The sequence below is a fragment of the Balaenoptera musculus genome, chromosome 5 (assembly GCF_009873245.2).
Source record: "Balaenoptera musculus isolate JJ_BM4_2016_0621 chromosome 5, mBalMus1.pri.v3, whole genome shotgun sequence".
Lineage (NCBI taxonomy): Eukaryota > Metazoa > Chordata > Mammalia > Artiodactyla > Balaenopteridae > Balaenoptera > Balaenoptera musculus.
The window spans coordinates 108520350-108547631 of NC_045789.1; the positions used below are offsets into that span (position 1 = coordinate 108520350).

Consider the following 27282-nt stretch of genomic DNA (forward strand, 5'->3'; position numbering starts at 1 on the left):
GAATTATGCTTCAGGGCCTTTACAGGAAAAATATTATAACTGATACTGCTGACAACTACATTTTGAGTGGCGAGTTGGTTAAGTAACTTGAGTATACTTGGTATACCTGGATATCCTTGAGAGAGGAAGACGAAAACACTCAAAAAGTGTTTTGTTTTTTGTTTTTTAATCAGAATGGAACTAAGGCCACCTATCACTAGTCAAGAACAAAGGTAGTAATAATCAGTGGCCCATTTAAACCAAAATATGTTGCCAGTGAGACCAAAGGCACATTCTCAGTTCCCAACCTTTCAAGCTCTGAAAGTGTTTTTTTTCTTTCCTATTCATCATGTGCAAGTTAGAAAAATAAAATACACTCTCAAATTCATATGTGGATATTATTTACATATCAAAGAGAAAAAGACTTTTTGGGAAATCATGGTATGCCTTCTTTGGGCAAAAGATGTCAACAAAATCAATGATAACAGTTTGGCTGTTTTAAAATTACCACCATAAGGTGGAGTTCAAAATGGAAAATTATAGGTAGATTTACACCACACCCAAGACTAAGTCATTACTAAGGAGGCAGTCCACAAAGACTTTACCATTATTTCCAAGGAAGAAAATCAAAAAGTAAAATTTAATTCTTTTGTTAAAGGTTCTTGAGAACAATGAGTAGGCATTACATTTTCTAGTATATTATTTTACCCCCCGTCAAAAGAAGTTATAACACAGAAGAACGTGGTCGCAACTTTGCAGGGTTCTATGACTTTTTTTTTAATTGAAGTATTATAGTTGACGTACAATATTATGTTTGTTTCAGACGTACAGCATAGTGATTCAACATTTAAACATATTAAGAAATGATCACCATGATAAGTCTAGTAACCATCTGTCACCATACAAAATTATTACCATATTATTCCTTATGCTGTATATTATATACCTGTGACTTATTTATTTTGTAACTGGAAGTTTATACACCTCTTAATCCCCTTCCCCTATTTAGCCTACCCCACCCCTTGTGGCAACACCAGTTTGTTCCCTGTATCTACAAGTCTGTTTTCGTTTGTTTGTTCTTTTGTTTTGTTTTTAAATTCCATATATAAGTGAAATCATATGGTATCTGTCTTTCTCTGTTTGACTTATTTCACTTAGCATAATACCCTTCAGGTCCATCCATGTTGCAGCAAATGGCAAAAGTTCATTGTTTTTTATGGCTGCATAGTATTCCATTGTGTATATATATATGTGTGTGTATATATATATATATATATATATATATATATGTATACATATGTATGTATGTACCACATCTTCTTTATCCATTCACCTATTGGGCACTTAGGTTGCTTCCATATCTTGGCAATTGTAAATAATGCTGCAATGAACATATGGGAACATATATCTTTTCTAGTTAGTGTTTTTGTTTTCTTCACGTAAATACCCAGAAGTGGAATTGCTGGATCATACGGCATAGTTCTTTAACATTTAGCAATATTTTCTTTATTGTAGTAAATTAATCTTACCAACAGTATACAAAGTTTAAGGTAGCTGGAATGTAATTACAATACCCTAAATATCAACTTCTTTGGCAATTTTTTTTTTTTAGTGTTTTAAAAGAGTAGGAAGAACCATCCTTTTAACCACCTATTTCAGGACTCCTTAACTTGGGACTCCCTGATTCCTTGTTAGAACACCTGGCTTAAGCAAGCATGGGCTTCAGCACAGCACAATTAGTACGTATGTACACTTCCTGGGGAGAGGCTTTTTACCGTGATCAGGTGGATATGACATAGGGAAACTGTATTTGTTTTTTAAATCCATTTTCAGCCCTAATCCCCAGGTTGTCCTTCTCCCCCTGCAATAAATCACAATCAAGAAAACTAAAAATGGAAAGATCTCATGATACATTTAAAATATTCAGTACTGATATAATTTAGTCTTTAAGTGCTATCTCCATTAAGATGTTACCAGTACTCTCTATAAATAGTGACGAATCCCTGCAACTGTGTGCTTTCTTTTCCATACTCAATGTACTTGAATATAAAATGTCTTACCATCCAGAAGACAATCGAAATGAAGACACTGCAAGTACTCCCTCTCTCTCATAAAGCCATTCAGCGGGGTTGCCCAACCTTCTGCCAAAACCTGCACCCACTGCATATCCACCTAGTAAATGAGACAGTAAAGAAAAATGCTCTATTTCATGTACTTATGAACAAAAGCATTAATGGCTTTTTGGAGTTTAATTTTGAAAGCAATGGAAATGAACTTCTCAAGAATGTTTATAGATTATACAAATCTAATAAACAATAAGGGCACTAGGAAAGTATGTATTTTTCTTAATAAATTTGAATAACATTAGGCTTCCCAACATTTCTAATAAGAATAGCATCTCTTAAACCAGTGGTCCTCAAACTTCAATATGTATTAAGAAACCTCTGGAAGGCTTGTTAAATGAAGACTGCTCCACCCTCCAGTTTCTGATTTAGCTGGTTTGCTGGGGCACAAGGATTTGTATTTTTAACAGGTGCCCAGAAAATGCTAACAAATGATGGTCTGGAAACTATACTCTGACAACCACTGTCCTGAACTAAAACAAACTTTAGATAAAAATATTTACCAAAAAAAAATCCCTCACCAATGACAGAGTACCATTCATTTTACAAACACTATATTATTTCTTGAACTTTAAGATTTCTAGTAGATCCCATCAGAATATTAAAGAATTGATGAATTAACGCAAGCTGGACATGCTCATTTTTTACGTGTGTGTGTGTGTGTATGGAGCAGTGATTCTCATATGAGAAAAGATAAAGCACCTGGCCAAGAGGTGTGCATTATGATGTGACTTACCATGTATTCCCAAAGTATTAGGTTGGCATGTTCCACTGAAAAACCGAATAATGGTAAAGCATTCCCCTCCTTCAATTCACAGGAAAAAATTATATTCATGCACCAAATTGTTTCAATTTCAAGTTCTCCTCTAACTAATTTTTCCTAAACCTTTGACAATGGCCACTATTCTTCTCTATTGGAATCTAATTCTAGATGGTATCTATTATAGACTGAATGTTTATGTCCCCCTGAAAATATGTTGAAGCCCTAACCCCCAATGTGAATGTATTTGAAGATCGGGCCCTGAAGAGGTGATAAATAAATGAGGTCATAAGGGTGGGTCCCAACCCAATAGGTCTGGTGCCCTCATAAGAGAAAGAGACACCAGAGGTCCCACGGACACCCTGTGAGGATAAGGTGAGAAGGCATCTGACAGCAAGTCAGCAAGGGGGCCTCGCCAGGAACCAAATCAGCCAGCACCTGGATCTCGGACTTTCTAACTTACTGAACTATGGGAAAATAAACTTCTGTTGTTTAAGCCATCCAGGGTATGGTATTTGTTATGGCAGCCTAGCATACATTATATGATGTAACCTAATTTTTTTAATTAATTACTTTGCATACTGCTGTGCAAAGAACAAACCACCGTATTGAAAAAAAGATCACATTTAGAAAAAGCTGCTGTCTTTCTGGGTTATAGAGTCTAACTGACCTGGATTCATATGCATTCATTCTCAGTTTCGTTCTCTCTCTCCCCTTCCCTCCTCCCTGCCCTGGGTGTGTGTGTGTGCGTGTGCGTGTGTGTGTGTGTGTGTTCTCGTTCATTTGATGCACAGTCTGTCAGTGACAGAATCTGTTGTTCCTTTGCAAAGTCAGCTTTGAGTGGCTCTGCTCTCCAACTCTCCCTCTCTCTGCTCCCCTGCAGCGTGTCTTAGCTTCTGGTCAGAAACCCAATCACACGAATCACCTAGATAATGTACTCCTATCAGGAATTTGAGTAAGTCTTTGAGGAGTCTTCCTCTGACCTCAGAAGGGTTGAGGGTTTATTTTTCTTTCTCCTTACTTGCACGTTTGGCACCTCCCTGGGTGTCCGGGATTTTTACTATATTAAAAGAAAGGCTGGGAAATTCTAGTCCTGGTCCACGTTCTTATTCCTAAATCTCTCCATTTTTAAAGTATATCTGAATGACACAATTTAAAATTCTCTAAGATTCGAAAGTGATAAATTATAGTCGCCACTGTCATATCTAGTTTAACTAAGCAGTTTTTTATTGGGAAAAACACCTTATGATATTATTAGAGCTAAGATACACAACAGAATTATTCTTCACAATATAAGAAAGGGAAGGTCAGGGTTTTGACAAGGGATTAGGAAACATGTTTAAAGGAAAAAAATGTTCATTTTAATTATTTAATTATTAAAGGTTTTTAACCTTTTAGAACCCATTCCTTCTGATAAGCCTAAAAATCTTACATAATCTTTGTTCTTTGATATTTCATAATAAATAAATATTATGACTAAAATGAAATCAAAGCCATGGTAATTTGGAAATATGGTTTTACAAATTAAACATATTTCCCATCCCTGGGAATTGTGATATACACAACTACCACTACCCACCCACACCGTCAAACACAAAAATAAAATCACAAATTCTATAGACTAACAACTATACATAAGGTCAAATCACTCAGTAGGAAAAGGAACAAAGCACTCACTTTATTAATTTTCAATGCTGGTAATGTTTCTGCATCTGTTTTTGCCAAATGAAGTTTATTTTCTGGCACATACAGTTCTTTCACTTCATAAGAGGCATCCACAGGTACAATATCCTATACATCCACAAAAGTACAGTTAAATGTTTGATTCAACAATTTAGCTTTCTCCAAAGGGTATCTTAATGAAGAAAATTAACATTTCAAAATGAGACTTAAAAAACGAAGCGTAAGAGAGGGATTTAATGCTGTACCTCCCAATCAATTTTCCTAATGATTGTTGGTCTACTTGCAAGCAGGTAACATCCCACATGCAAGACTTCATTAATCATAATCTCTCACTATCTAGTGAGACAGAAATTCCTGGAATGTGCCATATATGTCAAGATCAGGCAACTGCAAGAAGAGGTGACCTCAAGTAAGGGGTAATGATAAAAATAATTTGGAAACAAAGAAATAAACAGAAAAAGCACTCTAATCATTATTTTCTGTAACATATTATAAAACCATTTCATTCCAGCTTCCACATGCATCTCTGTCACCAGTGTCACTAAAGCCATCTTCTTAGTCATGTAACACAGTATTCCAGAGCACGTCAGCTCTACTCCCACCACTGCAGTCTGAGAAACAGCACTCTCTGATGTCTTACAAAATGCAGTCCGGAAATTTTAACCAAACTCCTAGTATTCATTTATATCACATTGGGACAGTGCTTCTTCTCATTTATCCCACAAGTATCTATTTGTAATTACCACAAACTTATATACTGCTCTTATACACTGCTCATCCAGTGATCTTTACAAGGCCTATTCACACTTGTCATACACCCAGGAATAATTAGTAAATGTGTTTTTTTGGGTTTTCCTTTTTTTTCTTTTTTCTTTTTTGGCCACACCACACAGCATGCAGGATCTTAGTTCCCTGACCAGGAATCAAACCGGCGCCCCCTGCAGTGGAAGAGCAGAGTCTTTTTTTTAACATCTTTATTGGAGTATAATTGCTTTACAATGGTGTGTTAGTTTCTGCTTCATAACAAAGTGAATCAGCTATACATATGAAGGGCAGAGTCTTAACCACTGGACCACCAGGGAAATCCTACTAAATGTGTTTAATTACTTTAAAATTTTCCAGTCAAATCAATCAAGTAATCTCTATAAGCATACAAAACTGGCACTGATTAAGGGTTTTTCATATGTATCCAAGCAGTAATTTCTTATGCAAAATAAATTAATTCTCAAGAGAACGAGAAGACAAGCCACAGACTGAGACAAAATATCTGAAGAAGGACTGTTACCCAAAATATACAAAGAACTCTTAAAACTCAACAGTAAGAAAAGAACCCTATTAGAAAATGGGCCAGAGACCTGAACAGACAACTCACAAAAAAGATATACAGATGACAAATAAGCATATGAAACGATACTCTACATCATATATCATCAAGGAAATGCAATTTAAAACAACAATGAGATACCACTATTAGAATATACTTATTAGAATGATCAAAATCCAAAACACTGACCACATCAAATGCTGACAAGGATGCGGAGCAACAGGAACTCTCATTCACTGGTGGTGTGAATGCAAAATGGTACAGCTGCTTTAGAAGACAATCTGGTGATTTCTTACAAAGCTAAACATACTCTCACCAAATAATCCAGCCATCATGCTCCTTGGTATTTACCCAAATGAGGAGAAAACTTACATCCACCTGCACACAGATGTTTATAGCAGCCTTACTCATAATTGCCAAAACTTGAAAAGAACCAAGAAGTCCTTTAGTAGATGAATGGATAAACTGTGGTGCATCCAGACAATGGAATATTAATTATTCAGCACTAAGAAGAAATGAGCTATCAAGCCATGAAAAGACATGGAGAAAACTTAAATGCAGACTACTAAGTAAAAGAAGCCCATTTGAAAAGGCTACATATTGTATGATTTCAGCTATGTGACATTCTGAAAAGGCAAAACTATGGAGACAGTAAAAACATCAGTGGTTGCCCAGGGTTACAGGGGAGGGGAGAAGGGATGAATAGGAAGAACACAGGGGATTTTCTAGGGCAGTGCAACTATTCTCTATGATACTACAATGGTGTATAAATGTCATTACACATTTGTCAAAACCCACAGAAGGTTCAACACTAATGTAAACTATGAACTACGGATGATAACAATGTGTCAATGTAGGTTCATCAATGATAACAAAGGTACCACTCTGGTGAGGGATGCTGATAGCAGGATAAGCCGTGTGTGGCAGGGAGGGGACATGGGAGTTCATTCTGTATACTTTCCACTCAAGTTTTGCTGTGAACCTGAAACTGCTCTAAAAAATAAAGCCCATTTTAAAAAATGAATAACAACAGAAAAAGTAATTCAAAATGAATATTAATGGAAGAACCAGGTGTTTAAGGACAATACCTACTACTTTTACCGAGGAAAAAGTTTGGGAAGAAACTTCAACTTACATTTGGACTTTCATTAATATCTTCAGTAGTGGAAAAAAGCAGAGTCAGATATGGGTCTCAAAGCTAGACCATCTCATGAAAGCCTGAGTGCTACCACTCAAGCAGTCCGTATGGGTTCTGAGAATCTATAAAGAATTATTCTACTACATTTTTCTGATACTCTGTTCCCTCAAAGATGGAACAGCACTGGCTAAATCATGTACCAAAATCAAGCTCCTCCTACCAGTAAATTCAAGGCCTCTGATCTTTCTCATGAAAAACCCAAGAATGAATAAGAAGAGTAAACATGAAGGAAAAAAGAAAGAAATAATAAAATTAAAAGACATAAATAAAGAAGCACTGCTTACTACCATACCACGTTCAGCTAGCTCTCTGGAGGCCCTTTGTCCTTTGAGCATCCCACTACTCATGGGAAAGTAGAAAGTGTGTGTTAAGCACAAACTCTGCACAGCACAGGGCACTTCATAAACCTTCCAGACCTCCTGCAATTAAGCCTGCAGTAGGTACCCACAGCAGAGGACTATTTATTGTATTTACTAACGGTAAACACTACATGAGGGCATCAAAGAATAATGATGAAGGAAGAGACACAGCTTCCACCGGCTGCCTCAATTTTCTCTTTGTAGATGTAAATACTATACAACCTTGTAAGGACTCTTTTTTAAATCTAGCAAGAGAAATAGCTTAAGGTAGTCCATTCTGTACCTTCTAACTCCAGGAATTATTTTTAATACATTTATTTTAAATTATAAAACAGCCATAAAGAGAATGTGGAAAGGAGAAAAACCCATCACCCTATATATGGCTATTATTGTCATTTCTGTATACTCTCCTCCAAGCGTTTTTCACCCATGGGCATTACAGGGCAACTGGTAGTTTCAGCATTTTTTACAAAGGCTATTACTCCATCAACCAGAAAACAAAAATTCAGAATCAACTTTTCCCAGAACAGTATGATGTGCATTAAGTGAACTGCACACACTTCTTGTATGTTCAATTAGCTTCTTGGACATGTAAAGCTCTGAAAGGTACCTTGAGGAACACACATTTTTGTAAAATAAAGAATTTAAGTCCTCCACACTAGGAACAAATGCTAAATTAAATTACACAAAAAGTCAGGCATTCATTAGGGCTTTTGTGAAAAAGAGTATGGTAAAGTTTCACAAAACATACTTGAAATTAAATATCTGCATTAATCACAAAACATTAGAGATACAACATTTTCAAAACCAAAAAGAGCTACAAGAAAGCAACACAGGTCTATAGGTCAGTTATTTCTGATTTTTGTACTTAAGATCGGAGTTCAGATTCTAACAGTGCAACCTTGAGCAGGTTATCTAACATTTCTCACCTTGTCTCCGTCTCAGCTGTTTAACAACACTGCCACCAAAAAGTGTGTGTGTGTGTGTGTGTGTGTGTGTGTGTAGTTATAGGGCTGCTGTGACAAACAACTTTATGTAAACTGCGGGGCTCCCGTTTACTGGATGCTATCAACAATACCAGCAATGTTCTAAGGGCTTCACGTGAATTAATTCATTTAATTTTCATGCAATCCTACCTATGAAAGTAGAAGAAACTATTGCTATCCTCCTTTTTACAGATGAGGAAATTAAGGCTCAGGAGAGGTTAATAACTTGCCCCAAATCCCTGTTGTACTGTGTTCCAACGTGCTTACCACACAAATAAATACTCAATAAATAATAGTTATAGTGTGCTTGCTACATGCCAGGAACTGTTCTAAGCACTCTACATTTATTAACAGAATCCTCAGTACAATTCTGAGACAGGTACTATTTTTATTTCCCATTTCACAGATGAGAGAATTGAAGGCAGAGAAATCAGGTTATTTTTCCAAGGTCGTACAGTTAATTGATAAGTGTTGGAACTGGGATTCCAACTCAGGTCCCAACACTATTCTCCTCCAAATAAAAAAACAAGTTTTTAAAAATAAAAATTAAAAGAAAAACCTTTACTGTTTTTCCCATAAAACTAAGTTATGAAACATTTTGCCACATAAATTGTTCTTAGTTTACTTTCATGATTTTGTTAAACATTTACAATTCCCAGGGTTTCTGGTCAGCGTGTGATCTTTCTGTGTTAATAAAGTCCTAGACAAAAAGTAAAGATATTCAACATTTCAGTTACATCTAAACATTTCTATTAATAACAAGTGAACGATTTTCAACCAACTTTCTCAAACTCCATCACTGTGAATAAATTGAAAACCTCCACTTCCACCACTTGAGACCCCTTAGAACTTTGAAAACCAGAATCACAGTCTGGGAATAAATGACACAGGAACTCCAGGGAAGAGAAGAATTTCACTGATACAAGCAACTCTACGTAAAGCTTTCTTTGCCATCTCTGAAGCCTATATTATTTTGTAAGGATGAGATGCCTTTTTTCTGATGGGTGTTGACTACTCTCCCCCACCCCCCCATTTACCACTAATAGCTGTCAACAATCTTGGAGGGTCAGAGGAGCGCATCCAACAGACTAAATCTTCTGATCTCTGTTGGACGCAACAGGGCATTTTTAGCTGGTTTCCTAAGCCATCATCACTAGAGTCAGCTCACAAACACTAATGAATAGCAGCAGTGCACAATGCCCACTGTAATGCTCCCAGCACAAGGCTGGGTGTGTCTCCACCTTGCCTCCACCCTGGAATCCCCCCTTCTGTAGAACACCAGGACACTGGAGTGTACACTCAGGTATGTGGATCTGCTCCCTCTGAAGAGACTCTGTTCAAAGTAAGAACTGAGAACCAACAAATGTTTCTATACATCGTGTCTATTTCCTTCCAACCACACCCTAAGTTAAAAAACAAACATACCAACAGTTTGTGAGCAAATCCAAGAGAAATAGTTCGAACATGAAAGAGTGGTATCTATATTATAAATCCAACCAAATTATTTTTTTAATGTTCTGTACACTAATAATGCCATAGCTTTAGGATGAATGCATTGTTAGTAATGTGCTGCTTTGTATGCATGAACATAGAGGCTATAATCACTTTTTTTTATTTTTTAATTTTTATTGGCCATGCCACATGGCTTGCAGGATCTTTGTTCCCCAACCAGGGTTCAAACCCGTGCCCCCTGCAGTGGAAGTGTGGAGTCCAAACAACTGGACCGCCAGGGAATTCCCCTGTAATCACTTTCTTTTCAAAAAGGAAGGAAGTCGTTTGAGAAAATAATTTTAAATTACATAAAATTTTATTGTTTAATATTTATAATTAAAATTTTATTAAAATTATTTAAGTATAAAATTGTTTTCATTACAAGCATGTCACAAAATTCTTCCCTTTTCAAAATTCACACCCTGCAATTATTTTAAAGTGAATTTTAACCTCACAACTTAGATATAAAATTCTTCTGATATCTAACCAATGGCAAAATAAAGGTTCAAGAGGTTGCTACTGTTTTTCTCTTCTAAGAAGGTACATAAAGTGAGCACTTTTGGAATTAACACAAACATAGCAGGAGCCAACAGGAACATGGAACACGTATTCAGAGAAAGCGAGTTTTCTGTGGATTGGACATGTAGAGAGAAGAGAACTATCAGGAAGACAAAAAGTTTTTAAAATGCAGACACAGCCAGTTCCTAGCACATTCTACTGACAAATATTTTTCGTTTCCAAAACCACTACTGAACATCTAAAAGAGTCAAAACCACCTCAAAGTGAGACAAGAGATCTGGACAACAGAACATGAAGTCCCTGCCACATGAGCTATCCATTTTAGTTGGGATTCATTCGGATTCCCAGGGACACAGTCAGCTGTTAGAAAATAATGTGTTCTTTTGAAACCTGTACAAATAAAACCCTTTATTTCAGGAAATTTCCTTTAAAACAAAAATAGATCACAAGCCAGGTCAGGAACAAGTGTTCATGTACCTAACCCCTTACTTCCAGTTTTAAGAGTTCCATAGTCACCAAGCATTTAAGGGTAGAGAGGAAACAGGGGTGCTCCTAGGAGTTCTCCTGAGTAGGGGGTCAGTAAACAATTCACATGCTACCATTAATGAGGTAGGTCTAGAAATATTTTAAAATTTAATTTTAAAATGTAACATGGATACTCAAAACTTTTTCTTTTTTTTTTTTGCTTGACTGACTAAATACAGTCTAACACCTAACATATGTTGTATCCATATCTTTGTTCAAAGAGAAAATTGTTTGTTTTTTCCTGGAAACTGGCCAGGAAAACAAACAACATTCACTACCTGAAAATAGTAGTTCTTGCTTTCTCTTTTTAATCTTCCTAAAGAACTGTGAACAAGTTAATAAACACAGTGACTTCACATTTTAAATTTTTCCTTAAGTATTTTCTGAACTTTTTCTTGAGCCAAATCTCAACAGATTTGAACACTAGAGCTCAATCGTATTTTTATGAAACTATTAAATTTCTATTATCTAAGCTACATGCATCCAAAGCATGAACACCAACGACATACTGGCATCACTTTAAAACTGAGCTGCAAAGTCTGGTTTTACATGCAGTATAAAACCCATTTAGAGCACTAAACCACCATTTCATAAGAAGACAAACCTTTAAATAATTTATAGCACTACTAAATCTAGAGTTCCTAGTAGATTTAAAAACAGTATTTAAAATATCACTTTAGATTAAAACCATCAGCAAGAAGCCTACTTCTTTATGTCATAACCCATCAAGTTAAAATGCAATACCAGCAGGCCATCTAGTGACCATTCAAGGGTTAGGAAAAAACTTAAATAAAAAACCCTCAGTATTTTCCAGTGTCTTCTATCTTCTTGAATAAAAATGTGCCAACTGAAGCATACTGAGAAAATAAAGATGCTCTGACAAAATACTGAGAAATTAAGTATTTATTTAAATGACCACACTGCCTATACCAATTATACTACATAAGCCAGATCAAAAGAGAAATAAGACAATCCAGAGATGATAGAACCAAAATACCCATCATCCTAAAATACCCACTGTAAACCACACTAAAAATATTCTTGGACAGTGAAAATCAATTCCATATCTTAATAATGATAAAATTTCATATTCTAAGGCAAATCAAGGAAAATTTAAACATGAAAAATTTTCACTGCCCTTTGACCTCTCTCCCCTCTACTGTGCATTGTGTATCTGCATTATGTATTGGCCTAACCCTCCCCACTAGCAGAAATTCATGTTCAATCATAAAAAGCAATGTTCTCCTAGCACCAACAAGACAACTCCTTAAAAGATAACATTCTTTCTTGGGGACTTCCCTGGTTGGAGCAGTGGTTGAGAATCCGCCTGCCAATGCAGGGGACACGGGTTCGAGCCCTGGTCTGGGAAGATCCCACATGCCACAGAGCAACTAAGCCCGCGTGCCACAACTAATGAGCCTGCGCTCTAGAGCCCGCGAGCCACAACTACTGAAGCCCACGCGCCTACAGCCTGTGCTCCGCAACAATGGAAGCCACCACGAGAAGCCTGCGCACCACAACGAAGAGTAGCCCCCACTCGCCGCAACTAGAGAAAGCCCACGCGCAGCAATGAAGACCCAACGCAGCCAAAAATAAATACATTAATTACTTAATTTTAAAATAAAGATAACATTCCTTCATGATCTTGTAAGGGGCCACAATGACCTCCACTTTGTACTCACAGATCTGGATTGTGCAAACTATCTATGTCATTTAATGTACAGCCCTCTGTCTCAAAAACCTATATAACTGTGCTTTGACCTTTAAGGGCAGAACAGTCCTCAGAGCTTGCTGAGGTTAAAATCCTGGGTTAAAATCCTCTATGTGACTCGAATAAAGTTTTCCATTTCTTTCTTAGATGGATTAATTTTTTGTCGACAGTAAAGAACGTTAAAGAAACAATACCTGGTAGAATTCATTTCAGAAGAGTCTCTCCAAAGTAATACGGAGCATCAGACAGAAAAAATTCCACTTATTACCAGAGGAGGCAGCGCTTGTCAAACACCTGAACTATCCTGGGACAAACAACTTCACCTCCCTGAATCTGTTTCCTCATCAGTAAAATGAAAATTGTAACTACTTCTCAGAGTTTTAACAAAAATTAAATGCAATGATGCTACTGAAGGGACTACCAAAGGCTTCACACATGCTAAGAGTTCTGCTCTTCCATCTCTACCTGCGCCATTCCCTGCCAGCACTCACAATTATATTCTTAGACATAATGCTAGTTAACGCAGAACCTCTAATCTTCACATCCCCACTCAGAGCACACACTCCAAAGCTATGGAGATTTGGTCACTGTTCCCGGAAAACACCATTGCACTCGACATCTTCATCCCCTCCACCCGCAATCTGTATTTGTGATATTAGCTCTACCATGTGAGCTCACATAACCCACCGTTGGAAAACCTAACAGATATCTTTGTGGAACTTCCCTGGTCGTGCAGTGGTTAGGACTCCAAGCTCCCAATGCAGGGGGCCCAGGCTCGATCCCTGCTCAGGGAACTAGATGCCCCATGCATGCCACAACCAAGAGTTCGCATGCCGCAACTAAGGAGCCCACGAGCCGCAACTAAAGGAGGCTGCCTGCCACAACTAAGACCCGGCACAACCAAAATAAATAAACAAATAAATAAATAAAATATTTTTTTAAAATGTTTTTGTGATGACAATGAAGTTGAATTGCACTGGCTACCCCTGGACCACCAGGGAGAAGGAGCTTGTTAGGAAAAGCACATTATACTAAGTCACCTTGCGATAAGGGTGCAGCAGGCAAAGAAACTCCTTGTATCACCAACTAACCATAAACTCTGAGCTGAACATCAGGTATGCACTGGTTTCCCCATGTCCTAATGTTCAGCTGAGATTCAACTTTGTGAGAAAATCAAAGGAGAATAAACGCCAGAACAGAAGTAGTTGGGTATGTGTGCATATTTCTTCCTTCAATTGTACTTTTAAATTCTATATCATGTTATAAAAGAAAAAAAAGAATTTATATAGTCATTCTAGTTTATAAATAATGGTAGTAAGGACCAAAAATTAAGGTCCATGAGGCAGGAATCTGTACTGTCTAACTCACTGTCACATCCACAGTGGTTTACAACAGTGCCTAGCGTGTATGCCACTAGGTATTTGTTAAATTAACTCACAGGATCAACCAGTACCAACAGAAATACATACTTCCAATGGGAAGTGAAGTCATTTACTTAGGAAAGCATATAACTGAAATCTTTTCCCCAAATGAGGGTGGTTCCCAAAAAAGCAACTGCATTAAGGAGGCATTTACATTTATTCTTTTGTCACCACCCAGCTTTAGAATAAAAATGAGTAATTTTCAAAAGAAAATTTCCCTGTCTTAAACTAATATAACCAGAATACCTTTCTGGCCGTAAATTTAATTATATTGTACTTGAGTTGTAATAAGAACACTCTTGAAAGTAAAAGCCAGAGGCATATGAAAATGAATTCTAGGAATTCATGTACCTGGAATCCTAGGTATGGAGTCCAATAAGTTCATGAACAAGCTAGTTAATATCTCTGAAATACTTAATAGATTTACTCTGTGAATAAAATTAGACAACATACACAAAGTACTCAGTGCAAAGACCAAGTAGGAAACCACCAAAATAATTCAAGTGAGAGGTGGTTAGAAGCTAAAGTAGGACAAAAGACCATTTCCCCTGAGATTCTAACAATCAAAGCAAATATTTTAAAAGACGCAAAGCCCCCCATACATGTCCCTTACAATAAGGATTCACTAGATGTTAGTTTATCTATCCCTCTTTTTCAAAACCTTGAATGAAACTGTCCAATTATCAGATTGTGTAGCAAGAATAATATAGACTAATATCTGTATAAAAGGAAGAATAATAGGTATAATCATTAATTAGGAACAAACAAATTGGGAGCAAGGCATTAAGGCCACAGAGACTAAGGCAAGCAATGGCATCAAAAAAAGAAAAAAAGTAAACACTGTGGTGAAAGCGTAAGGACAATAATTTTGGGCTTCCCTGGTGGCGCAGTGGTTGAGAATCCGCCTGCCAATGCAGGGGACACGGGTTTGAGCCCTGATCTGGGAAGATCCCACATGCTGCGGAGCAACTAAGCCCGTGAGCCACAGCTACTGAGCCTGCGCGTCTGGAGCCTGTGCTCCGCAACAAGAGAGGCCGCGATAGTGAGAGGCCCACGCACCGCGATGAAGAGTGGCCCCCGCTCGCCGCAACTAGAGAAAGCCCTCGCACAGAAAAGAAGACCCCACACAGCCAAACATAAATAAATAAATAAATAAATTTATTAAAAAAAAAAATAATAAGAACAATAATTTTTAAAAAAGCAGCTTGGAACCAAACTATGGAGAAGCTTGAACACAAATTACCTTAATTCTATAAACAATGGGGAAAAAATCAATATATATTTTAGAGTAAAAAACGGAAAGGATTAGACTACACTTTAGAAAGATGATTCTGCCAACAATATAAAATGGAATAAAAGGCAGACAGGACTGGAGGTGGGGTGACCAATTGTACAGTGGCAGTCAACACTCAATTTTTTACCGTTACAGGGGGGAAAAAAAGGCAAAGTCCTGTGCACAACAGACACCACATGAGCCTGCATTTTCATTTTACAGAATCATGGTTAAAAATAATTTAAGTCTAAATACAGTGAGGGATCTTGGATTGAATCCAAGAATAGGAAAGGCTAATAGTGGAAAAGCTTGTGAAATCCAAATAGGTTTGTGCTTTAGTACAAAGTACCAAGCTTAACTTCTCAGTTTTGAGAAATGGTCTATGATCATGTAAGTTATTAACCTAAGAGGAAGCTGGGTGAAGGATATACAAGAACGCTCTGTAATATTTTTAGATTTACAGAAGAGTTGCCAAATTTTCTCAAGATAAATTTTTCTTGAAAAACAACAAATCATCTGCCCACTACAAAAAAAAAAAAAAGAAAGAAAAAAGCCTCTATGTAGGTAAAGTGTCAAACTCAAAGGACGCAACTCTGAGCAGGGTCCCAGAGAAGTGTTTAGGAATTGAAGGAAAGAAAGAAGGGAAGGAGGGTAGGCATCACACTCTAAGTTTAATAATCCCTTGAGCGTCTGAACTATCTGGAATTATCTATAGCCCATAAAATGGCTTCTGAGATTCATGAGCCCCCTAAAATTTTATGAGAATATCTATGTGTATTTTTCTGAAGTTTTGTAGAACACTTAAGAATCAGTAATTAGATATAAAAAACAGACAATCCAAACTAACAGAAAATAGAACTATCGGGAATTCCCTGGCGGTCCTGTGGTTGAGACTCCGCACTTTCACTGCCATGGGCCAGGGTTCGATCCCTGGCCAGGGAACTAAGATCCTGCAAGCCGCATGGTGTGGCCAAAAATAGAAAAAGAAAAAAGAAAATAGAACTAAGTATAACTTTCTAACATTGATACGACATATCTTAAGTTAAAAAAATAGATAGGTTCAACATATAAAAAATGCAAACAAAACTACAATCTAAATATAAAGGAAGAATACTGAAAACATAGTTTCAATGAAAATGGCATAGAATTAATATTTATTGATTTCATACAAATGTATAAGAAAACTATAAACAACCCCAACAGAGTAAAAGTAGAGTAAGGATAGACAATTCGCTGAAAATAAAACAGAAATTACACAATAGACCACCACCTAACAAGCAGAAAGGCCAGCTAATCTATAAAATCAAACTTTCCTGAGCCCATCACAGAGCTGAGGTCCTAAAGCAATAACATGAGCTGCTTCCAAAGAGTGACAAGTCCCACCAAGAAAAGCCAAGACACATGAATTATCTCCCTTTAGTAAAGCCTGGGAGGAAGAGATGGCTGCAAGAAAAGCAGGAAGAAGAAAACAGCTGTAAAGTTTTGCAAATTCTTCAAGGCTGAGTGTGGACTAGTGTGACAGATTAGCATCACTGGGAAGCCAGACACGAGGAGCTCTGCGCTCACTCCCAAGCAGGCCTACAAGAGGTGTGCAGAAGGAACATGAGGGGCAGGTCTGGGGACCAGAGAGAGCGCTCCCTCGGTGGTGCACAAGCACAAAGCTCCGCCCACTCCCTGCAACACTGTCTCATCCAAAACAAAAGCCTCAGGCTGATGGGGGAGGGCAGGAAACCGCTCCCCACCCCACCCCTAGCCTCCCAGGGTCTGCTGTTTTGGGGGAGGGGTAGAAGCAAGTATGGTCTACCAAAAGGAAGTGGAAGAAACTCTCTTGGCCCGGGATCCTGAACCGATACAAACCAGAGATCTGCACATGAGGAGCAGAAAACTCACCCTCCAAGACCTCCCAGGTTCAAAGAGAGGCTGGCTACCATGCAGGGAGGGGAAGCAACACTGAGAAAGACCCACTCCGAGATCCAGAAGCATAGGTCCTGCTTAAGACTGAAGCTGGACCAGCAGAACTGAAGACCACCACTGCTCCCCCATCATGAGCTTGGCACTAAGTAATAAGCAACAGTAGTTTACTGCTGGGAGAGACGAGCAAGAGCCTGGAAGGGGACCCCCTTCTGTGGTACAGGCATATAGGGAATGCTAAAAGCTGAGGATGGAGTAGAAACACTGCGGAAAACCCTCCAGCAGGCCAGATCCCACACTAAGCACAAGGAAACGAGCTCACCACTGGAGAAATGTGAAGCGGGTGGTGCACTAAGAATAACTATAGAATAAGGAAACCCTAACCCAGCCGAACTACTTATTAAACTAACTCAACTCACTACACTAACAGTGTGACAGAAGAAGCATAAATGCCCAAAGCATAAATATCACTTACCTCAATCTCTACTGTTCTTCCAGACACAACACCCAGCATTCAATAAAAAATTAGGACACATCAAAAAGAGCAAGGAAAAACACCCACTGTTAAGAAATACATCAAGATCCAGAAATGACCCAGAGGTTAGAACCATCAGACAGGCCTTTAAAATAATTAAAATTACTATGTTAAAACATCTAGTGCAAAAGTGGACAGCATGCCTAAAAAGATAAAGGATTTCAACAGAGAGATGTACACTTATATTAAAAACAAAAAAGAGAGCCAAATGATGATAGAATTTTTTAATTATCAGAGTTTAAAAATTCTTCCTATGGGCAAATCAATATATTGGATACAGCTAAGGCATCAGTAACCTTGAAAATAAGTGAATAGAAATTAATAAAGCTGAAAAGTTAAGACAAAAAAGGGTGAAAGAACAGAGCATCTTTAGGCTGAGGGAAAATATTATATTGTCTAACATATGTGTAACTGGAGTCCCAGAAGGAGGAGGGAGAATAGGACAAGAGAAATATTTGAAGACATAATGGCCAAGAGTTTTCAAAAACCAATAAAAGAATAAACTACCAATCCAAGAAAGTAAAAGAACTCTAAAATGAAAGAAATCGACCTAAATATACTGAGAGACCTATAAACTTCATACTAAAACTGCTGAAAACCAAAAAGATTAAGAGAAAATGTTGAATTTAGGCAGAAAAAAAAAGAAACATTATAGGGCTTCCCTGGTGGCACAGTGGTTGAGAATCTGCCTGCCAATGCAGGGGACACGGGTTCGAGCCCTGGTCTGGGAAGATCCCACATGCCGCGGAGCAACTGGGCCCGTGAGCCACAATTACTGAGCCTGCGCGTCTGGAGCCTGTGCTCCGCAACAAGAGAGGCCGCGATGGTGAGAGGCCCGCGCACCGCGATGAAGAGTGGTCCCCACTTGCCGCAACTAGAGAAAGCCCTCGCACAGAAACGAAGACTCAACACAGTCATAAATAAATAAATAAATAAATAAAAGAACGTGAATTTCTGGAAAAAAAAAAAAAAAGAAACATTATAAAGAGAGGGGAAAAAAGAAAAGAATCACATCAGACTTTTATCAGAAACAATGCAAACGGGCTTCCTTGGTGGCGCAGTGGTTGAGAATCTGCCTGCTAACGCAGGGGACACGGGTTAGAGCCCTGGTCTGGGAAGATCCCACATGCCGCGGAGCAATTAGGCCCATGAGCCACAATTACCGAGCCTGCACGTCTGGAGCCTGTGCTCCGCAAGAAGAGAGGCCGTGATGGAGAGAGGCCTGTGCACCGTGATGAAGAGTGGCCCCCACTTGCCGCAACTAGAGAAAGCCCTCGCACAGAAACGAAGACCCAACACAGCCATAAATAAAAATAAATAAAAATAAACTACATTCCTTAAAAAAAAAAAAAAAATGGAAGCAAAGAACATTGTAACTCCTTCTAGGAAGGAAAATTAAAAAAAAAAAAAAAGAAAGAAACAATGCAAACAAGAGGACCATGGAACAACATCTTTAAAGTACTAAAAGAAAAAAACCTGTCAACCCAGAACTCTATGCCCAACAAACACATGAAAAGATGCTCATCATCACTAATTATTAGAAAAATACATATCAAAACTACAATGAGGTACCATCTCACACCAGTTGGAATGCCCTTTATTCAAAAGTCTACAAATAATAAACACTGGAGAGGGTGTGGAGGAAAGGAACCCTCTTATGCTGTTGGTGGGAATGTAAACTGGTGCAACCACTATGGAAAATAGTATAGAGGTTCCTCCAAAAACTAAAAATAGAGTTGCCATATGATCGAGCAATCCCACTCCTGGGCATACACCCAGACAAAACTATAATTCAAAAAGATATATGCAGCCCAGTGTTCACAGCCCCACTATCTGCAATAGCCAAGACATGGAAACAACCTAAATGTCCATCGACAGATGAATGGATAAACAAGCTATGGTATATACATACAATGGAATATTACTCAGCCATAAAAAGGAATGAAATAATGCCATTTGCAGCAACATGGATGGACCTAGAGATTATCATACTAAGCAAAGTTAAGTCCGAAAGAGAAAGACAAATACCACATTACATCACTTATATGTGGAATCTAAAATACGACACAAATGAACATATCTACGAAACAAAAACAGATTTACGGATATAGAGAACAGACTTGTGGTTGCCAAGGGGGAGGGGGTGGGGGAGGGAAGGACTGGGAGTTTGGGATTAGCAAATGCAAACTATTATATATAGGATGGATAAATAACAAGGTCCTATTGTATAGCACAGTGAACTATATTCAATATCCTGTGATAAACCATAATGGAAAAGAATATGAAAAAGAACATATATATGTATAACTGAGTCACTTTGCTGTACAGCAGAAATTAAACACAACATTGTAAATCAACTACACTTCAATAAAATTTTTTAAAATGTATCCTATGCCCTCTCCCAAAAAATCCTTTAAAAATGAACAAACAGATGAGAAAGATCTGATATAAAGCCTTTCCAAACTCAGTCCTCTGTGCCTCCCAGTATGCTATGTATACACTGAAACTATGGTTTCTAGGACACTTTCTAGGAGTTATATACTCTAATTTGTTTCTATCACCTACAATGTAAATTCCTCAAGGACAGAAACACAGCTGGTTAAGCTCTGTAGTGCCAGTGCCCTAGAATGTGACTAACTACAGTAGCGGGCTTTTAACAGATATCGGATTGATGATGGATAATGAAAGAATGAATAATGAAGAGGTGAGAGGGAAGCCAGAAGCAGAGCAATAGGACTAGCTCAAGAGCTCAGAAGTTGGTTAATAGGAAACCTATTAACCAATGGAAAAATGAAGAAGAGCAGAAAAATGAAGTATGAAACCTTCTGGGATTAGGTCTCATTGACCTGCAGAGAGTACATCAATATATATGAAGAAAAACATCAGAGCAGGGCAGTTAGCAATTCATTTTATTTCTATCTATTCAGCTAAAATGCTTATGTAAGGGAAATAAATTAGGAAAGCAAGTCCTAGACTAATCATCTGGTAAACATTTTATAATATGGAAAAATTCAAAGGCTAAACATTCATAGTATATTCAGATATAGGTAATTTTTATTTATAAGTTGTATGCTTAGTATATCCAGTAAGAAATACTACATGAAAGAGTTTTATGGTAATAGGATTTTAAAAATCAAGAGTGGGTTCAGAAATCACAAGCCACAGTTAGGACAGAATGAGGAGCAATGATGCAATGCCGAATGTGTACCACCATATCAGGAGTTCCTGTGCAGCACTGAACAGCAAAGGTAGGGACCCCATGACTGGGGAGAAAGCAACTACTGACACCCACATGAAGGCCAGATCCTCTTCAGCTAAATGAACTGTGACCCTCCACTGGAAAAGGGGAAGTATGGAGAAACGAGCAGAGAAGGGAAGAAAAATAACTTCTAAAAACTGAGATTAAACTAAACTCTGAGAGAATCATGCACCTAGTGGGCCTGAGTTCTGGATAGCATCAAACCTCTTTACGTTTCCATATGCTCAGGAACAAGACAAAGGTCCTTATGTCCTGGAACCTTCACCTCCCTAAAATTCAACCATAAGATGTCATCAAGTTATCACAGGGGAAATCTGGACACTCTGTAAATGTTTAGGAAAAGTTAAATACATTATGTAACTCAACTTAAAAATATACTGATGCCAAGTTGTAGAGCTGAATAACCAAGGATGACTTTCCTCTATAAGGTATTTGTGTGTTAAAATTACAGGTAAAATAAAAGACTGTTTGTCTCTCAAGCCTCCTGTGGTTTAGACTGACTGGAATATTTCACATGTGGTACATATATGGTGCCCCCCACAGCACCTAACACAGTGACGCACATGCACAGAAAACCGTCAGTGCTATAAAGAATTTAAAATGCACGTATTCAGCAATTAATGTATTCAACAACACATTAAAAGGATCATACACCTTGATCAAGTGGGATTAATCCCAGGGATGCAAGGATGGTTCGATATCCACAAATCAGTCGATGTGATACGCCACGTTACCAAGATGAAGAATAAAAATTATATGATCATCTGGATAGAGGCAGAAAAAGCTTCTGACGAAGTTCAACATCCATTTATGATAAAAACTCTCAACAAAGTGGGTATAGAGAGAACACACCTCAATATGATAAAGGCCATATATGATAAGCCCACAGCTAACAGCATACTCAATGGTTAAAGCATTTCCTCTAAGATCAGGAACAAGACAAAGTTGTCTACTCTCACCATCTTTATTCAACATAGTATTGGAAGTCTTAGTCACAGCAATCAGACAAGAAAAATAAATAAAAGGCATCCAAACTGGAAAGGAAGAAGTAACACTGTCACTGCAGATAACATGATACTCTACACAGAAAATCCTCAAGACACTACCAAAAACTACTATAGCTAATCAACGAATCTGGTAAAGTTGCAGGACACAAAATTAATATATAGAAATCTGTTGCATTTCTATACATTAACAATGAGCTATCAGAAAGAGAAATTAAGAAGATAATTCCATTTACGATCACATCAAAGAGAATAAAATAGGAATAAATCTAACTAAGGAAGTAAAAGACTTCTTCTCAGAAAACTATAAGACACTGATGAAAGAAACTGAAGATGACACCAACATGCAAAGATATACCCTGGTCATGGACTGGAAGAATTAATATTGCTAAAATGACCACACTACCCAAGGCAATCTACAAATTCACTTCAATTCCTAACAAAATACTAATGGCATTTTTTACAGAACTGGAACAAATAATTGTAAAATTTGTATGGAAACACAAAAGACCCCAAACAGCCAAAACAATCTTGAGAAAGAAGAACAAAGCTGGAGGTATCATGCTCCCTGATTTCAAACTACACTATAAAGCTGCTATCATCAGAACAGTATGGTACTGGTACAAAAACAGACACATAGATCAAAGGAACAGAATAGAGAGACCAGAAATGAACCCACATTTATATGGGCAATTAATCTATGACAAAGGAGCCAAGAATATACAATGGGAAAAAAGACAGCCTCTTCAATAAATGATGTTGGGAAAACTGGACAGCTACATGCAAAAGAATCAAACTGGGACTACTTTCTCACACCATATACAAAAATAAATTCAAAATGGGTTAAAGACTTAAATGTAAGACCTGAAACCATAAAACTTCTACAAGAAAACATAGGCAGTATGCTCTTTGGTCTTAATCGTATTTTTTTTGGCTATGTCTCCTCAGGCAAGGGAAACAAATGCAAAAGTAAACAAATGGGACTACATCAAACTAAAAAGCTTTTGCACAGCAAAGGAAACTATCAACAAAACAAAAAGGCCACCTACTGAATGGGAGAAGATATTCACAAATGATATAGCTGATAAGGGGTTTATATCCAAAATATACAAAAAACTCACACAACTAACATCAAAAAAACCAAACAATCCGATTAAAAAATGGGCAGAGGATCTGAGGATCTGTTTTTCTAAAGAAGACATGCAATTGGTGAACAAGCACATGAAAAGATGCTCAACATCACTAATGATCAGGGAAATACAAATCAAAACCACTATAGAGATAACGCCTCGCACCTGTCAGAATGGCTATTAACAAAAACACAACAAATAACAAGTATCGTGGAGGATGTGTGGAAAAGGGAACCCTCATACACTATTGGTGGGAATATAAATTGGTGCAGCCACTATGGAAAACTGTATGGAGATTCCTCAAAAAATTAAAAATAGAACTATCATATGATACAGCAATACCTCTCCTAGGTATTTATCCAAAGAAAATAAAAACACTAATTAGAAAAGCTATACACATCCCTATGCAGCATTATTTACAACAGCCAAGAAATGGATGCAACCCAAGTACCCATCAATAGATGAATGGATAAAGTTGTGGTATATGTATATAATGAAATATTACTCAGCCGTAAAAGAGAATGAAATCTTGCCATTTATGACAATATGGATGGACCCATAGGATACTATACTAAGTGAAATAAGTCAGACAGAGCAAGACAAATACTGTATGATTTCACTTTTATGTGGAATCTAAAGAACAAAACAAATGAACAAACTTAACAAAACAGAAACAGAGTTATTGATACAGAGAGCAAAAAGATTACCAGAAGAGAGGGGACTGGGGGATGAAGAAAGAAATAGGTGAGGGTGATTAAGAGGTACAAACTGGGCTTCCCTGGTGGCGCAGTGGTTGAGAATCTGCCTGCTAATGCAGAGGACACGGGTTTGAGCCCTGGTCTGGGAAGATCCCACATACCGCGGAGCAACTAGGCCCGTGAGCCACAACTACTGAGCCTGCGCGTCTGGAGCCTGTGCTCCGCAACAAGAGAGGCCGCGATAGTGAGAGGCCCGCGCACCACGATGAAGAGTGGCCCCCGCTTGCCGCAACTAGAGAAAGCCCTCGCACAGAAATGAAGACCCAACATAGCAATCAATCAATCAATAAATAAATACATCTTTAAAAAAAAAAGAAACAAAAAACTGAATGGGGCTTTTTAAAAAAAAAAAAAAAGAGGTACAAACTTATAGTTGCAAAATAAATGAGTCATGAGTATGAAATATACAGTGTGGGAAATATAGTTAATAACTAAGTAATATCTTTGTGGCAACGTAACTAGACTTATTATGGTAATCATTTTGAAGTGTATATAAAACATCAGCATGTTGTGTAACAGAAACTAACACAGTGTTATAAATTATACTTCAAAAACAAATGAACATACAAACAAACTCACAGAAAAAGAGATCAGATTTGTAGTTACCAGAGGCAGAGGGTTGGGGGAGAGGGAACTGGATGAAGGCAGTCAAAAGGTACAATCTTCCAGTTATAAGGTAAATAAGTACACTAGGGATGTAATGTACAACATTATAAATATAATTAACACTGTTGTGTGTCATATATGAAAGTTCCTAAGAAAGTAAATCCTAAGAGTTCTTATCACACACACAAAAAAATGGTTTCTATTTCTTAAATTCTGTATCTATATGAGATGACGGATGTTCACTAAACTTAACTGTGATCATCATTTCGTGATGTACATAAGTCAGATCATTATGCTGTACACTGTCAACTTATACAATGCTGTATGTCAATTATATCTCAATAAAATTGGAAGAAAAAAAAAGAATATAAAATACAAATGTTACTCCATATTACCACAACCCTTTTTTTGGATGGGGAATGTTATGAGATGGATATAATTATTCTCTGGGGATTCCCTCTTGGACCTCCTCTTACCCGTTCCTGTAGAAGTTCCACAACCTGCTGGACACAGTCATTTACATCACAGGAGTCTGTTTTCAGCACCAATTCCGGGGCCTCTGGCTTTTCATATTCAGAATCAATCCCAGTGAAACCTATAAAAGGTAAAAGATAATAGAGGGAGTGGAAATTAAAATAGGTTTGTTTCCTCAGTGCAAGTCTCTGCTATGCTGAAGTTCATATTTATGCTGCCCCTTCTAAGTTACGGGGTTATAATATTGAAACTTCTTTCCTGGGAGAAGATTTCTAATTAAACTTTTGTTTCTTCTTTGAACACAAACAGTCGATCCTTCTTATTCGCAGTAGTTCTCTTCAATAAGTTGCCACACACACAAAATTAGTGAATACTGAACCACTGCTTCTAGGAGAAACGTGGGTTTGGCTTCCTGTGAGCCTCTAGTCACCAAATTTTTGTCAACCAATTAATACATTGTTTTATGAGTGTTTCTGTTTAAAGACACCTTATTTCATATATAGTGCTGATTCATTAACACCGAACTCATGGCCAACAGCACCAGAACTCATGTCTGAACAAAGCTTACCTAACACATGTATTTTCTCCACAAGGCAGGTCAGTCTTCCTGCACTTGGGAACACTGGACAGTACTTCAGCACTGTGCCGGGGGGCCATTTTAAACAGCAAAATCACCAACAAAAAGAAAAAAAAATAAAAGCAAAACACATGGCACCAAATAGGCCATCAAAAGGACACTTCTTTACAGTATGAGAGCTGAAACACAAAAGCCTTGTTCAACTTCAGCTGGGAATGTATATTCTGGGTGACTAAAATTTTGCTGCTCTGTGTGTGTCTACAAGTGACAGCCAAAGCACTGTGGGTACATGGATGTGGGGTAACAAATAAATTTTTAGTGAGTAGGCACATTTGCAAATCTGGAATCTTCAAATAATGAAGATTGATGACATTTCTATCACCTTTCCTTTTTTCTGTTAAGTAAACGCCTACAGTGCCTGTGAAGAAACAGGAATGAATACCAAGTAATCCAGAGCATCGAATTTCTCCACAGGAACACAGGATATACTGCCTAAACCTTGGGCATAAAACCAAACTCGACAAGATGTTTTTCCCTCTCAGTGCAAAAACCAATGCCAAGTCAATCTGTCCATTATATTCACCAGGATTATCTACAGCCGAATTGAAGCTCTGCAGGGTTCTTCTGCCATTCACATTAAGTGTTCAGGCAAGACAGAGTAACTACTATTAGCTTAAGCAGAACATAAGTAAGGAATCCTGTTATATCACCAAAAATGTTCCACAATCAAATGTAACCAATTTAGATATTAACCACTATTTAGATTTTCCCTATCTGTATATGTGCTACCGTGTAACTGCCTAGAAGAGAAAGAACACATGATGTTAACCACAGAATGGGCTGGTTGAGCTGAAGATATGCTATTCCTATCTTTCACATTATTCCATTCCGAAGTCATTCGAGATCTGTCTGCCTTGGAATGCCAAGTCATTCTTGGGTTAGAATGGTCAACATGAATTTAAAATCATTACTAAAAAGCTTTAAAATAAACACTACAAGTCTACAGCCCATCTATTTCATTTTTTTTCTATTTCATATTTTTAAGTATCACATCAAGTCCTGAACCCAAGAAGAAATTTTTGCATTACCAATATTCCTAACAGTATTAGTGGTGAGTCACAGTAAAATAGGTGGGGAAAAAACAAACCTGGTTAAAACACTAGTTCTTAAGCTCTGATTCTCAAATGTAGCTACACGCTGGAATCACTGGGTCCCACCCTTAAGAGATTCTGATTTCAATGGTCTGGGGTACAGCCTTGGCACTAGATTTTTTAAGTCCCACCAGAAAATGCTTATGTGCAGCAAAGCTTGAGGATCACTGTGTTAGAAGACTTGGTTTAACATTTTAAAAGCCCAGGAAGTCTCTTCCTAGTTAATTTAGCCCGTAAGTGATTACAGTAAATGTATACTGTGAGAAAAACATTTATATTTAAGTAAATAACAACTAGTTGAGCATTACTCATGAAAATAATCTAGGTATTAGAGTAGCTGACACAGGCATATATTTACAGTTTAGTAAATGCCATATAAAGGCCTATAAAAGCCTGAAGTCTGCTGAATGTATGCAATCTCACCTGTCCCTGAAATGTTTACCATCTAGGCTCTGAAATAGCATTGGTAGGAAACTTTTTAAGCACCATTCTTACAATGAGTAAATGATTTTGAAAACTGTCCAG

At 37.6% G+C, this 27282-nt stretch overlaps 1 protein-coding gene across 3 annotated transcripts in view; it reads right to left on the reverse strand.

Annotated features, from left to right (window-relative positions):
* Window positions 1–27282, reverse strand: part of PAPSS1 (3'-phosphoadenosine 5'-phosphosulfate synthase 1) — a 103157-nt gene that overhangs the window by 49438 nt on the left and 26437 nt on the right. For all 3 annotated transcript variants that reach the window (XM_036853440.1, XM_036853441.1, XM_036853442.1), the window contains 3 exons: window positions 25032–25150; window positions 4540–4653; window positions 2040–2151 (listed from right to left, as the gene is read on the reverse strand). In XM_036853440.1, coding sequence (XP_036709335.1) covers window positions 2040–2151; window positions 4540–4653; window positions 25032–25150 — 345 coding nt within the window. The remainder of the gene's footprint in view (window positions 1–2039; window positions 2152–4539; window positions 4654–25031; window positions 25151–27282) is intronic.